The sequence below is a fragment of the Monopterus albus genome, unplaced genomic scaffold, assembly GCF_001952655.1.
Source record: "Monopterus albus unplaced genomic scaffold, M_albus_1.0 scaffold204.1, whole genome shotgun sequence".
Lineage (NCBI taxonomy): Eukaryota > Metazoa > Chordata > Actinopteri > Synbranchiformes > Synbranchidae > Monopterus > Monopterus albus.
This window is the reverse complement of record NW_018128084.1, coordinates 412,325-426,467: the sequence shown is the minus strand read 5'-3', so window position 1 is coordinate 426,467 and position 14,143 is coordinate 412,325. Positions and strand designations below refer to the sequence as shown.

Sequence of the window (14,143 nt, the reverse complement as noted above, 5' to 3'; positions counted from 1 at the left end):
CCCCCCTGTGGCATCAACAGGTCATAATGGCATTAAATGCCAACTGTCTAATATGATAAGCTTAACAATGTTTTTGTCATTTTGAGAATGTTAGCATGCCGACATTAGCATTTAACACATAACTGTACCTTTAGATCCTCAGCTTTGTTAGCTAATTACAATTTGAATCTATTTAAAAAAATATGTCAATTTAAAATATATGTTCAGATGGACCTTAGTACAATAGCACTAAGTTACAGTTTGGCAGCAGTTTGCTGATGCTTTTTTCAAATTAAATTAGAATTTGTCAGTATTTGTGAATCATTAGCAGCAGGTACATACAGTATAACACCAGAACAATATAGCATGGGCAAATAAAGGATGAATACTGCTCATCAGCTATAAAACCAACTAGCAGCTGCTGTAACTACAGCTCATGGTTACTTTGCTGTCTTCAAATAGTAACATATAAAACCTGTTTTGTTTTTCACCCTCTTGCCAGCCGCAGTAATGAACTCTGAAATCCTGAGGTTTAAATTACATAAACTTTGAACTTCTGATACTTTCTTGGATGGATAGTATACTTGGAGGTATTTAAAATAAACATACACATGACAGTGCTTGCTCCTGATGTGCCGTACCTGTTAATATATGATAATTAAATGAAATTTTAGACCCACTTTTATGAGGAAGCATGACACGCCACACCTGATATTTAAAGGCAATTCCCTGCCTCTGCCACTCAAATATGTTACACAGTCATGCCAGCCAACTCACACACACACACACCTGTGTGGCATTTCCTCAGGTGGGTCGTCTGATCATTGGACAGCATGGAATTATGTGCACGCCCGCCATATCCTGTGTGATCAGGAAATACAAAGCCATTGGTGGCATCATCCTCACTGCCAGCCATAATCCTGGTGGACCTGATGGGGACTTTGGCATTAAGTTTAATACTGCAAATGGAGGTATGGTAACTGGAGAGGAGGAAGCATGGGCATTGGCCAAAATAGTGTTACGAAAGAAGTCAGACATTTAACAAGGCTGTTCGAGGCTTAAGTCAGATATGTGGCACACACACACACACACACACACACACAGTACAAAGATAAAATATGAGACTTTGAGCATAAAATCTGGGACAAAGTTCAAGCACAACACACCACAGTTTAACCAATACACATCCTGCCTATGACTAGTATCATCACTATATTAAATAACTGTGGCTCTCACACATATGTGAACATCAGTGAAATAGTGAAATACAAAAGTTGTCCTACTGCATCTAGGTCCAGCCAAGGAGGAGGTCACAAACAAAATTTTTCAGATCAGCAAAACCCTTGATGAGTTTGTCATCTGCCCCAGACTCCGAGTGGATCTGACAACCTTGGGCAAACAGGCGTTTGATCTGGAGAACAAGTTCAAACCCTTCACAGGTGAAGTGTAGCACTGGTCAGTTGTCCATCGCTTCAGAAGGAAGACAGAAATAAATAGAGGCAAAAATGTAACACTTCTAAAATTCTGATATCATATGTAAAATCTGACTCATTTGCTTAATTGGTGACATGAAACAAGTTCATATTAAAGGGTCACTGACATTAATTACATCTTTGTTTCTCATTTGTGGTTATGCCCAGTGGAGGTTGTGGATTCTGTGGAATCCTATGCTAACATGTTGAGGAATATCTTTGACTTCGCTGCTCTGAAGGACCTTCTGTCTGGGGAGAACCACATCAAGATAAGACTAGATGCCATGCATGGAGGTGAGAGACTAGCATGTCATCTCATTAAAATAGTCTCCATCACACAGTAGGACAAAAAGGATTATCATGATCAAAGATACAAATTGGTCATTAGAAGATTCTTGACTGAGTTAGTTTCTTTGCTGTATTAAATGACATGTGACAAACTGAATAAAACCCCAACATGTTCAATTGGGTTGAGATAGTCAGTATAGTCTTTTCTTTTTGCTGCTGATAGCACCTCTTTGTACAACACCAGATCTGACTTCAGTATTGTTACTGTCCTTCTCTCATTCCTGTCTCTGTCACCTCTGTCTCCTCCCCAGTGGTAGGTCCTTATGTAAGGAGAATACTGTGTGAGGAGCTGGGCTGTCCTGCCAATTCTGCCATTAATTGTGTTCCAGTGGAAGACTTCGGGGGACGACGCCCAGATCCTAACCTCACCTATGCTGCAGATCTTGTTGACAGCATGAGAGACGGACAGTATGATTTTGGTGCAGCTTTTGATGGTGATGGGGTGTGTACGTTTTTTTCTTTTTGTTTTTAAGGTTGTATGAATTCAAATAAAATGAAACAGCTGAAAGAATGGATACTTTTCATTCATGTCCGGCACCTGGGTCTGAATGTGAACTGCAGTCCTTGACTTGTAATCTCCGTTTATCTGTCGGCTTTCAAGGACCGCAACATGATCCTTGGTAAACATGGCTTCTTTGTCACCCCCTCCGACTCTGTGGCTGTGATTGCTGACAACATCTTCTGCATCCCATACTTCCAGCACGCGGGAGTAAGAGGCTTCGCTCGTAGCATGCCCACAAGTGCAGCCTTAGACAGGTAAAACCTTACCACTGTCAAAACCATTGAGCTTTTGATTTTCTAACTGGCTCAAAGTCAAATTTACAGCTCTTTAGGATTATAAGATTTAATTGTTGTATATCTATAGATGTGCTGTGAAGTTAGAAATCAACAAATATTTAAGTTTTCTTAGAAAACACTTTTGTTGTATTTCCCTTCAGAGTAGCCAAGGCAACAAAAATAGAGCTATATGAAACTCCAACTGGGTGGAAGTTCTTTGGAAATCTGATGGATGCAGGTCGACTGTCTTTTTGTGGAGAGGAAAATTATGGCACAGGTACTGTATCTCTTCAGCAAGTTATGAGATCAAAAGATGCTCTGTTTTGATTGGAATAGTGTTGAGAAAGCAAAGAATTCTATTATCAGTTATTGCTTCAGTTTTTTTGTGCTCGATAAACTTAATTACATATCATCTTTTAGGTGCAGACCATATTCGGGAGAAGGATGGGCTTTGGGCTGTGCTGGCGTGGCTGTCCATCCTTGCAACCAGAAGGCAGAGTGTGGAGGATATTGTGAAGGACCATTGGATTAAATATGGAAGAAACTACTTCACTAGGTGAGACATGGACACTAACAGTTACACTAATAAACACAAGTGTTGTTTCTGAGTGTGTCTTAATTAGTAGTTATAGTCCATCAACCATAACAGCCCACTGAAAAACAGCATCAATAAAATATTGAAAAACAGGAAATTTATTATATATGACTTGTGCATAAGAAACTATAGACAGAGCATGACTGACATCTAGTGTGACACATTCTTTAAAGTCTTGTTAGTTTTATTTTATGTCTGTGTCATGTCAGATATCTGGCCCATCCCACATAGGATTACAAGACATCATTATTTTTTACAAAAGGTAGCCTACATGTTCCAGTAACATATGAAAAATAAGACAAAACATCACTGTGCTGTTCAGTAAATGAAGATGTAAACTGATGATGTCAGAGATGCAGATAATTATCACCAAGAGCTTTCCAAAATTCCCGGTTGACCTATGTTGACATCGGTAATAACTGTAACCAGGCATATTATCTGTCCATCATAGTAAAGTTACATACAAATAAAAAGACATTCATTGTTAAGAAGTGTACTTTTGGTGAGCAGTGCAGCTGCTCTAGCAAAACATCTTATTAAAAATTAATACCTCTTCAGTCATCTTCAATCACATTTGGACTCTTATTACCCCCTTCATTAAAGCAATGTAAGCTCTATGAGTGGATAAACTCTCCAGTAAACAAGTGTCAACTCCAAATAAAAAGCAACAATTCAAGTCAAGCCCAACCATGTGACAAAAAGTGAACATTAAAACGAAGTTGATATTTTAGCACATACTTTTGGAAGTGGCTGGGAGCTCCAAATCCAGGAATGTAGCCATGCAGAGTGCAGCACCAACAGTCTCAGCAGGGAGGAAGAGGAAGTGAGGGCAGTGTTGCAGGCTAAGGCAGCTCTTAAACATAGGGATACTCTAAGGCAGGTACAGCATGGATGTGGTGGTTTTGGTCTAAACACAACCTTCTCGGAGCAAAGCAGCAGCAGCTGACAGAAGGAAGATGCTTACTGAGGAGATTAGGAGGCAGGAAAAGGCAGGTAGATGTGCAAAAGCAGTCTCCCAGGCTCAGCGGGGACAGTGGATGAGATGGGAAAATGTAAAAGGAAGAAACTTAGTTGGAGGGAAATGTGGGACATGGATTCAGGAAAGATTAGACTCATTCTAGTTGTAACTTATGATGTGCTTCTGTCTCCCCAAAATCTGAATAGATGGATAGGTGAGGACCCGACATGTCCCTTGTGTTCAGGTGTAGCATCATTTCTGCACATCCTCTCAGGGTGTAAAACAAGCCTGGCTCAAAGACAATACACCTGGAGACATAATCAAGTGTTGAAATGTTTAGAGCAGATAGTGAAAGTAGGCACACAGAGGTAAACTTAATGGAGGTGAAGAAGAAACAAGAGGGGATTTTATTTGTTTGTGAGGGTGAAGAAGGCAGGAAGCAGGCCAGCTAAAGGCAGGGTGCGGATTGGCAAATGAAAGTGGAATACTAACACAGGGTGGATTTTGATGAAGTATAAAAAAAAGCAGAAGTCTGGCTAGTTATCCAGTGAGCCATTTGAATGTTTGGTGGCTAGAACAGTAGTTGAAATGTTTGCTAGTGCATGTGACTGTTTGGTAACAATTAGCCTGAGTAGATGAAGGGTTGTGTTGGGTGTGTGGGTGCAGGCAAAGAGGGGGGTGGTTCTGGGATGTTGGAATACACTGTTGAGCCTTCTTGGCGTCATGGGCCCAACTCAATGAAACTCCAGTTAGTGAGAGGGCGCCCACCTGATGACCCTGTGGACTTGCCTTCACTCCTACACCCACACAGAACCTCTGTTGGTGATAATATAGTTACAGATTCACTGGAATTGTTACTAGTCTCCTTCTGTTAGACAGTCTTGGTAGAACAGTGTCAGTGCTTGGACAGCTGAGCGGATCCAGCTCTCAAAGGTGACCACCATTACAAGCCAGTTGGGTCAGCCACTGCTTAACCTGAACAAATACAATGCACATGCTGTGTCAAGCCACATATCTGCCCTTTGCTTGGGTGAGGATAGAGTTCAGAGATGCTTTGTGTAACGGTAGGTTAGGTCTAGAAAATGGTGTTGCTTGTTGTGGGGCTCTGAAGATTTTTGAGGGCATGGCCTGACACCCCCGTCTTTGGGGCCAAATAATAGGTAAACATCATTTAACTTGTAAACTGAGCATCCATATGAATGCTCTCCCAGTCTTTGGCACATTTAAAGGTGTATAATTGACTGAATGTACATTAAAACACTTCTTTTGTTATTAAAATCTGTTGCTCCAGGTATGACTATGAGAATATAGACATAGACACAGCCTGTGAAATGATGGAGGAGTTGGAGATTATGATTACCGACAAGTCCTTTGTGAAGCAAAGGTTTGCTGTGGAAGACAAAATCTACCAAGTGGAAAAAGCAGACACCTTTGACTACACAGACCCAGTAGACAGCACCATCTCCAGGAACCAGGTACAGGACACACACCGATAAGATTATTATGTGTATAGATACAAGACGTATACAGTGAATTCTTTCAGCAACAGACCCACTCAGCTGTGCCTGCAAATCCTAAAAGTATCACGTTTTGTGTCGGGCTGCTTCAACTGCAGGGTCTGCGGATAATCTTCTCTGATGGTTCTCGAATCATCTACAGACTCAGTGGGACAGGCAGCGATGGGGCGACTGTTCGAATCTACATTGACAGCTATGAAAAGGAGCAGGTTTTTGAAGACACACAGGTAGAGTCATTTCGACCAACACAGTAAACAAAACAGTAAGAAAATTAGGAAATGCATCAGTGACACATTGCAGTCAGGTGTTTACATCTCACCATGTCATCCTTGTTTGGGACAGGTGATGCTGGCATCCCTGGCAACCATCGCTCTGAAGATTTCCCAGCTACATCAAAGAACAGGTCGAAGTGGCCCATCAGTTATCACATGATTACTCATGCACATTGCTCCATTGTTGTTACAGTAATGTCCTTTTAGTTTTGTTTCCAGACTTTTGTATGAACTTAAATTCCACATGTAGGTGCATAATATGCATTAGTTTGCATTTTAGACTGAACTATATTCACTGACTGTTTGTACAAGTCATTAAGCAGCTTTTTATTGTTGGTTCATGTGACATGTGTTTTTCTTATAAGATAGCAAATGTTTTGGTCTATGTTAATCTGCCATTGAAATTTGTATCAGAGTCACTGGCAAAATGCAGCAGGGTTACAAAATCATCAGGCCCCAGTGATCACAACAACCAATCATGACACATGTCACAACATGTGGCTTGAACACATTTCCTCTGTTAAACTCTGTGTGTATTTGCACGTATTTTTATGAAATGTGGCTGTGCACACATTTTCAGCTTCATGTTTTTGTATAAAGTAGTGCTGAAAAAACTTTTAAAATGTTGATTTTATAGTTTCTGTGGGAATTTTAACAATAAAATCAAGAACACATACTCTGTTTTCACAGCCTAATAAAATGGCAGTCCTATGGAGAAGAATGTTAACCACCCAGCTCTCGCCTAGCTGTTGCTGCATAGAGTAGAGCTTCCCCCAGCTGTGTATGTGCATGGAGTGCTCAGCAGCACAGCCGTGCACTTTGGCCACAAGGGATCTACATTTATAAAATACTGATAATAAACACAACAAACTGTGAGATATATATGAAATGTATTTACAGTATTTCATTATAAAGCAATGATTAAATAGTTGAGTTTCATCTAAACACTTCTTCCTGCCTAGCATGAGTTTTGATTTTTAAAAAATCCATTACAGTGTCTCACATGAATAATGACTCATTTAAAGTTAAGAAATCATACCTTCTCCTTCATTCAGGGAAGTTAAAACTCATCAGCGAATAATAACCTGAAAGCGAAGTCAAGTGTGCGGGTGCTGCAGGATGCTAGCTTGCTCAACCATACAGTCAGAGACAGATACAAACACATTTCTCTATATCAACATGAACTGTCCTGAAAAATGAGAAAGAGCTACAAAGGATCATTAGAATATTATGGATGTATATCAGTAAATCAGAATACCTTTAAACCCAATTTTATTGTCAAATTGCACAATAATAATAGTTCTACCAGGAAAATTCAGATTTTACTTTTACTATTTTTTAATGCACCCGGGTGAGTCAGGAGCTATTTAAGCTGTAACAGAAAACATTTTGAAAGACACTTATCCGGCTCTGGTGGCTACATGATCGCCATCTGGACAGTAGCAGCATCAGTCCACTAGTCCACTGACATCTGGTCCAGCTCTGTGATCACTCATGCTCTTTGAAGTGCTGTACCTTTCTCGTGCTTTCATCCCCATTTTACACTGAACCTAAACACCAACAAGGAAGACACACTGAGTTTAGTTCTGGTTCATCTAAGGTCATTTTATTGTGGTTTTTAGTTCCAGTAACAATTTTCAGTGGAGGTGGAACCTCAGCTAGAATTTGTACCACTTTATGGAAAAAATAACTTATTTATATATTTTACTGACTTAATTGTTCAGTCATAATTTCTCAATCATTTTTATTTTTAATGTATATAAATAGTAAGTAACATTTTAGAAAGTGTGTTATGTGGAAGTAAAACTTGCATCAACACAGTGCAGAAAATAAATTATGTTAGCGATGTCAGAGTGGAACATGGCTTTGTTCTATTCAGGCATACCAGTATGTAATGACAGAATGACAGCGAGCCGGCATGCATGATGCCAGGTCTCTGAAACTGAAGCTATACTATAAGTGGAATATTCATTATCATTATTAATATACTTCTACTTGTCCTACTGTGACATGTTAAAATGTCTTCTGTGAAAATGGCCTATTTGCAAAATTATTGTCAGGTCTTTCTACTGTCTTTACTAGAGAAATCTAACCTCAAAATTGTAATGCAAATACATGAAGTCCAATCAAAACCTAACAATTAAAGTGGAATGTTGATTTATAATATGGTGTGTATATACTGCATGGAAGTTTATACTGCTTACATATAACACACTGCATAGAAGTATTCAGATCCTTTTCTCTAGTAAAAATAGCAATGCAACAATGTAAAAATACTTAATTACAAGTGAAGGTCAAGCATTCAGAATGTTAGGTATGCGTAGTATAGAGGTATAATCAGCAAACTGCACATAGAGTATCAAAAATGAAAGTACTCATTATAAAGGAAAATAGTTCCTCTTTAGGGTGGCCAATTCCAGTCCTCGAGGGCCGCTGTCCTGCTTGTTTTCCAACTATCCCTGCCTGATCTGCTGCTGATTACCTGGCTCAGGTGTGTTCAGTCAGTCAGAAGCTGGAAGATACCATCTTAGATGAAAGTGGAGTGAGGAAAGATAAAGTGAATTGGTATCTTCCAGCTTCTGTGATTTGATTATGCATATGTTTACAGCTGGAGCTAGTTTGAACTTTGTAATCTGTAACAAGGCAATACATTTTATGACAAGAAAAGAAAATACTATATTTCTATATGAGAAATTGGGAAGTATAAGTATAAAGTATCATATAGTGGAGATACTTAAGTAAAGGAGAAGGACCTAATAATAGTACTATAGTACTTAAGCTACATTACAACACTAATAACACGTGTGGGTTAATTAGCCCCGCAGGAACAGCACTACATGGCCTTGTGCTCGTTGTCGCCGATTTGCAGCAACCACTGGATCAAACTGAATTGACAAGACAAAACAATTTGCCCACAAGTGACTGAAGCAAGGCCATAGACTGCCGCAGGGAGACTGAGCTACTATACCTTTAAGGGGTCACGTGATGACAAAGGAGGAAACCCAAAACGCCATGGAGGAAGCAGGAAGTTCGTGCACCAGAAAAGACAGCTTGAGCACGTAAACAATAGACAAAGAGCAGAACAGAACAGAACAGTCGTCTAAGAGAAAATTTCACATATTTGTCGAAATGGCTGGCATTAAAGGTACTTTATTTTACTCGTTAATATGTCCGTTGACAGTTATATTTATTTAATAATGTATAATTACACGTTCTTCTGTAGCGTGAATGCTTCAGAGACTTTGTTAGCCTAGTTTCCAACACTCTTGAAAATATTTCAAAAGCTGTTAATACAAACGCTATTCGATGATATTAAGATGTGTAACAAGCTATTTATTTTTATTATTAAGATATTGGCCAGTTTAACATCTAAATAGGTTATTGCTATCAACTTCATGTTAATTTAAAGTTAAGCAACTTTCATAGCAAGTTACCAAGCTTGGCGTGATTCTGATTTGTTTACTACTTAATTGCAACTTTGCACAAAAGCATATCTGTCAGTGTACTTCAGTATAATGTTTCTCTTCTTTCAGCATTAGTTGGTTTGTCCTTTAGTGGTGCTATTGGACTGACATTTCTTCTGCTGGGCTGTGCACTGGAACAGTATGGGTAGGTTCTTTTTTATAACAAAGTACTTGTGTTATAGTATGGGTTAGGGTGGAAGAAATGAACAACGGCGGCTAACAAAACAGAGCCCTCAAAAAGCCCTCAGGGGGGCACTCAAGCAATTTAGAATTGCACTTCACTTCCATAAAGCTGAATGACTTTTAAAAAGCACATTTAAAAAAAAAAGGTCTTAACTGATGCAGGAGCTATCTTAAAATTTGGTCCCTTATATTTGTCAGAAATGCTGAATCCTGTATTTCTTATCATGTAGCTCAACATCATTAAAGTCCTTATACCCCTGAAATATTAACTTCTTTTTAACTTCACACATCCAGTATGCATTGCAGACTTTCTGTTAAAAGCTTTCAATCCTAACCCCAAGCTGAGATGACTTTGTTTTTATTGGGGTTATATTTTTTGTCACCAAAGAGATTATATCTGTGGAGAGTTTCTTTAAAATGATTCGTTCTGCTGTGTCTGGTTAAAGTTTTTGGTGGTTTGTTGTGATTGGTTTGAATTGGTTTAGTTTATTTTTATTGAATTTGCACTTATTTATTTTTATGGGACATGTTGCAAACTCATGCAGTTGTCATAAAATGTGAACCATCCTTTGAAAAGTTTCACCCCCCTCTTTTTAGGGTATACTGGCCGCTGTTTGTAATCATTTTCTATGTCCTGAGCCCCATCCCGACCTTCATATCCAGACGCCTCAGTGATGACACCGATTCCTCCAGCAATGCATGCAGAGAGTTGGCCTACTTCTTAACAACTGGCATTGTTGTATCAGCCTTTGGGCTCCCTGTTATCCTAGCCCGCAAGACTACAGTGAGTTTCCTTTGTCCATGTGGAAATATTTTGGAGGTTGATTTGCACAAGTCATTTTTTTCTGCATAGATACATTTATGCTGTTTGCACCATATCAGTAATCATTAAATAGGTATCTTTCACACTGTATCTTGAAAAAGGTGAAGTACTGAAGTTGGTTGAAAGCCAGTAGATGACTGTTAACATATTCTGATCACTTCAGTTAAGAAGTTTCTCTCCTGCAGATCGCCTGGGGTGCCTGTGGTCTAGTGATGACAGGAAACGCTGTCATCTTCCTCACTATCTTTGGCTTTTTTGTTGTGTTTGGAGGCGGTGATGACTTCAGTTGGGAGCAGTGGTAAAGTGTCTTTGGAGAGTGGACAGACAGAAGGAGAAATGGATAGATGGGTGAGTGGGGAGGTGGATAGTTGAATGGATTAACTGCAGACGGAGTGACATCTGTGTCCTGCACTCAAACAACATGTACAGTAAAGGCTGCAAAATACCAGTTTTACTGAGCATGTTATCACATCAATTTTTTTTTGTACAGGAGGGATTATTGTTGGAGAGAACCCCATTTATCCTGTTAATGTGCCTTGTGTGTGGGACCAAACATACACTGATGTCTGTACCCCTCTCATGCTATAACCCTATCACTAGCCACCTTAACCCACATATGTTAGCTTGTCTTGCATTTGTTTCAACCCCCAAATTACCCTTTGTATTAGCTGTCTGTTTTTTCATTATTCTTCTGGTAATCAATATCATAAAGAGATCCTAAACAGTAATTCTAAGTGGCTATATAGATTTATGGCTGGCTTATTATGAGCACTGTTGCTGTTTAAAATATAAAGGCAGGGCAAGTTATCTTAAATCATGCTATCTGACAAATAGTTGTAGGACTTCTAATCAGGTAAAAAGTATATATATTTGTATGGAAATGTGTATTTTTGTTGTCAAGACCTTAGAGCCTTACCTTTTGTTCTGGTGCACTTGTTTACATTCTCACCAAAGATCATTTTAAACCACAAAAATGGGGCATATTCACCACTGAGCTGTGGTTTTGATCTGTGCTATGCAACATCAGAATCCTCAAAAGCCAGCACAGGCATTTGAGATAGCGCTGTTTAGTGTATATCATACATATATCTATTATTGTGTGCATAGTCCAGCCAACATACCTATATTTGTTTTATTCTCTGGAGATGGAAAAGAAATTCATAATATTGACAAAAGATCACATTGTTAATTTGTGAGTTATATTTTTACACGTTGAATGTTAAGTACTGTACCTGTATGTTTTTAGACCAGGTGTACTTCATTCTGTATAGACAGGGCTTTACCAGCACACTGATTTATAATTGCCTGTGCTAACTGTCAGTGGAACAATCACTGGGTTTGAGATTCAAGTCTATTGTGTTTCATCAGCAGCAGCCACTGAAATCTGTACTAAATCAATGTTACATCCTCATGTCGTATTTCAACATCAGTAGTAACTGAGGTTTGTATGATTAGCCCACTTCAGAGACTATCACAGATACTGTATGTTTTCAAAATTGTGCTTATTGCCCTATATATTTTCTTATGTCCTTAATATCTGATGTACGACTTCTTTAACTTCTTTACATACATATTTAACACAGTTTTTGGGAAGAAAATGTGCTTCTCATATTCACACTTTGAAAACACTAATGAGTATTGAAAAACTCCCAAAGGTTATTGTGTAAGCACCTGACTCCACTTTGTTTTCTAACATTGATTAAAAGTTTGTGTAAAGTGAAACATGTAGGGGCTGTGTCTCACTGTTCACTGTTTATGATATGATGACAAACATGAATCTTACGGTGGTGGGTGAAATGAATGGAGAACTTGATTTGACTTCTGTAAAGCTTGTCTGTCCAGTGCTGATGAATGATGCATGAAAAACACCTGCCCGCTATTTATACAGTACAGCAGCAGTAGTTCAGTGAACCTCAATAATGGCCTCCCATAAGACAAAAGACTAGAAAAGGAGAAGTGGTATGTGGGTGAGTGTGTTTAAACTTAGATACATTTCTGTCTGTCCAGAGTCAACACTAGGCCTGACTGACAGAAATTCATTTTGGAACAGCTGCTAAATAATATAGATGTTTTGCAGTATTCAACAAACACTATGTAAAACAGCTCTACAGTATGTTTTGCAGCCTATAATTGTTCTTGAAAACCATCACTTCACCTCCCCTGTCTGCTTTGCTCTTTCCAAACACACAAATATTAATACAGATCAACAATAGCAAGCCACATTACAAGATCTATTCAGGATTAAATATGATAGAGAAACCAACCATGCAGCTGCACACAACCTGAGTGGTTTAATTTCATTCTCTGTTCACTTGTAACAGGAATGCACTGAAGCTTGCTACCAATTTGCACATCTGTATTCTCTGCAGTGCTACATGAAAAGCACTTATAAAGGTGTGTAGGTGCAATATAACTATGTATGATGTCTGTATGGCAGGGAAATTCTTGTTTTTTCAAGCTCATAAGTAATCAGATGACACACATTATAGATACCAGCTTTCATCAAACTCGATTTGACAGTTCTAGGTGAAAGGTTATCCAATCAGAATCGTTGTCCCACCCCCAAGCCCCCCACCCTCGGTGAAACTGACTGTGGTCCACCAGAGCTCACAGCCACTGGTTGTGTTGTCTACTTTACCTCTACCTACAGCTGCTTTCAGAGCTGATCAAACTGCCATAAAATGCAAAAACAGACACAACGTATATCCCTGTGGTAGTAATACACGTATGTCTGTGTGAATCTTGTTCGTTTGGAGAAACTGTAACTTAACAGTGACAGCGGTGAGGTCAGACTGACTTTACCTGCTGCGTAAATCCGTTTTCAGATAGGACGCGGTGGGCGCTGCACTCCACTATCAAACCCATTCATTTCTATGTTGCGTCCACCAGAGCCCACAGCCACTGGTTGTGTTGTCTACTTTACCTCTACCTACAGCTGCTTTCAGAGCTGATCAAACTGCCATAAAATGCAAAAACAGACACAACGTATATCCCTGTGGTAGTAATACACGTATGTCTGTGTGAATCTTGTTCGTTTGGAGAAACTGTAACTTAACAGTGACAGCGGTGAGGTCAGACTGACTTTACCTGCTGCGTAAATCCGTTTTCAGATAGGACGCGGTGGGCGCTGCACTCCACTATCAAACCCATTCATTTCTATGTTGCTTGGTGCAAGAACATATCTGCACTGCGCTGAGCTGAGCACAGCACAAGGTTGCATGTGTCGCCCCTGCAGGCTGCACCAATGTTAAATAACTAGCTTATTTACCTTGTAATGTTTTGAATATTATTTGTGAAAGTTTGACCATGTTACTGTTCCATTTTGTATGACGCAAATCTCTAAGTTTTACTTTCCTGCTGGGTATAGTGTCAGTTCCTTCTTATGTCAACTCTAGGAAAAACGGTCAAAGTGTTTATTTGTCATATGCACAGTTAAGAAACGTGTTTCCCTGTACAATGAAATTCTTACTTTGCCGTCCACATGAATGCCACAAAATACAAATGAAATATAAAGTAGATAAATAAGTAACACAAAATCTAAGGCACTTTAAGCAGCAGTATAATAAAAATATATAAGAATATAACAGAGAATGTATGCTACATGGGAGCTGCATGTGCAGCAGTCAACAGTCAACGTGCAATTATGCATGTGCAAACTGAGAATGCAAACAGTACAGGTCGACAGTACATGACGTATTTCCTGGTAGTAAACTCCTCAGGTGTTTAGGAGTCTGATGGCAGAGGGAAAGAAAGAG

At 39.2% G+C, this 14,143-nt stretch overlaps 2 protein-coding genes across 3 annotated transcripts in view; both read left to right on the top strand.

Annotated features, from left to right (window-relative positions):
* LOC109970620 (phosphoglucomutase-1-like) overlaps positions 1-6,267 on the top strand; it is a 6,895-nt gene extending 628 nt beyond the window's left edge. Inside the window, exons 2-11 of one of the 2 annotated variants that reach the window (XM_020618302.1) lie at positions 788-950; positions 1,272-1,418; positions 1,620-1,745; positions 2,051-2,241; positions 2,401-2,555; positions 2,738-2,853; positions 2,997-3,132; positions 5,421-5,604; positions 5,745-5,855; positions 5,947-6,267. In XM_020618302.1, the coding sequence (XP_020473958.1) occupies positions 788-950; positions 1,272-1,418; positions 1,620-1,745; positions 2,051-2,241; positions 2,401-2,555; positions 2,738-2,853; positions 2,997-3,132; positions 5,421-5,604; positions 5,745-5,855; positions 5,947-6,078 (1,461 nt within the window). In that variant the 3' untranslated portion in view covers positions 6,079-6,267. Of the gene's footprint in view, positions 1-787; positions 951-1,271; positions 1,419-1,619; positions 1,746-2,050; positions 2,242-2,400; positions 2,556-2,737; positions 2,854-2,996; positions 3,133-5,420; positions 5,605-5,744; positions 5,874-5,946 lie in introns of both variants that reach the window. The other variant, XM_020618303.1, reaches the window with a different exon arrangement.
* A 2,475-nt stretch (positions 6,268-8,742) lies between these two features.
* Positions 8,743-12,110, top strand: leprot (leptin receptor overlapping transcript). The gene is made up of 4 exons (XM_020618304.1): positions 8,743-9,063; positions 9,452-9,527; positions 10,163-10,349; positions 10,574-12,110. Exons 1-4 carry the CDS (start codon positions 9,048-9,050, stop codon positions 10,688-10,690), a joined length of 396 nt encoding a protein of 131 aa, XP_020473960.1. The 5' UTR covers positions 8,743-9,047; the 3' UTR covers positions 10,691-12,110.
* The last annotated feature ends 2,033 nt before the right edge of the window (positions 12,111-14,143 follow it).

Bases quoted from the DNA above. Each gene is read 5' to 3' on its own strand.
- leprot (XM_020618304.1), top strand. The intron at 9,528-10,162 runs GTAGGTTCTTTT...CCCTCTTTTTAG, and splicing joins TGTGCACTGGAACAGTATGG to GGTATACTGGCCGCTGTTTG. The intron at 10,350-10,573 runs GTGAGTTTCCTT...TCTCTCCTGCAG, and splicing joins TCCTAGCCCGCAAGACTACA to ATCGCCTGGGGTGCCTGTGG.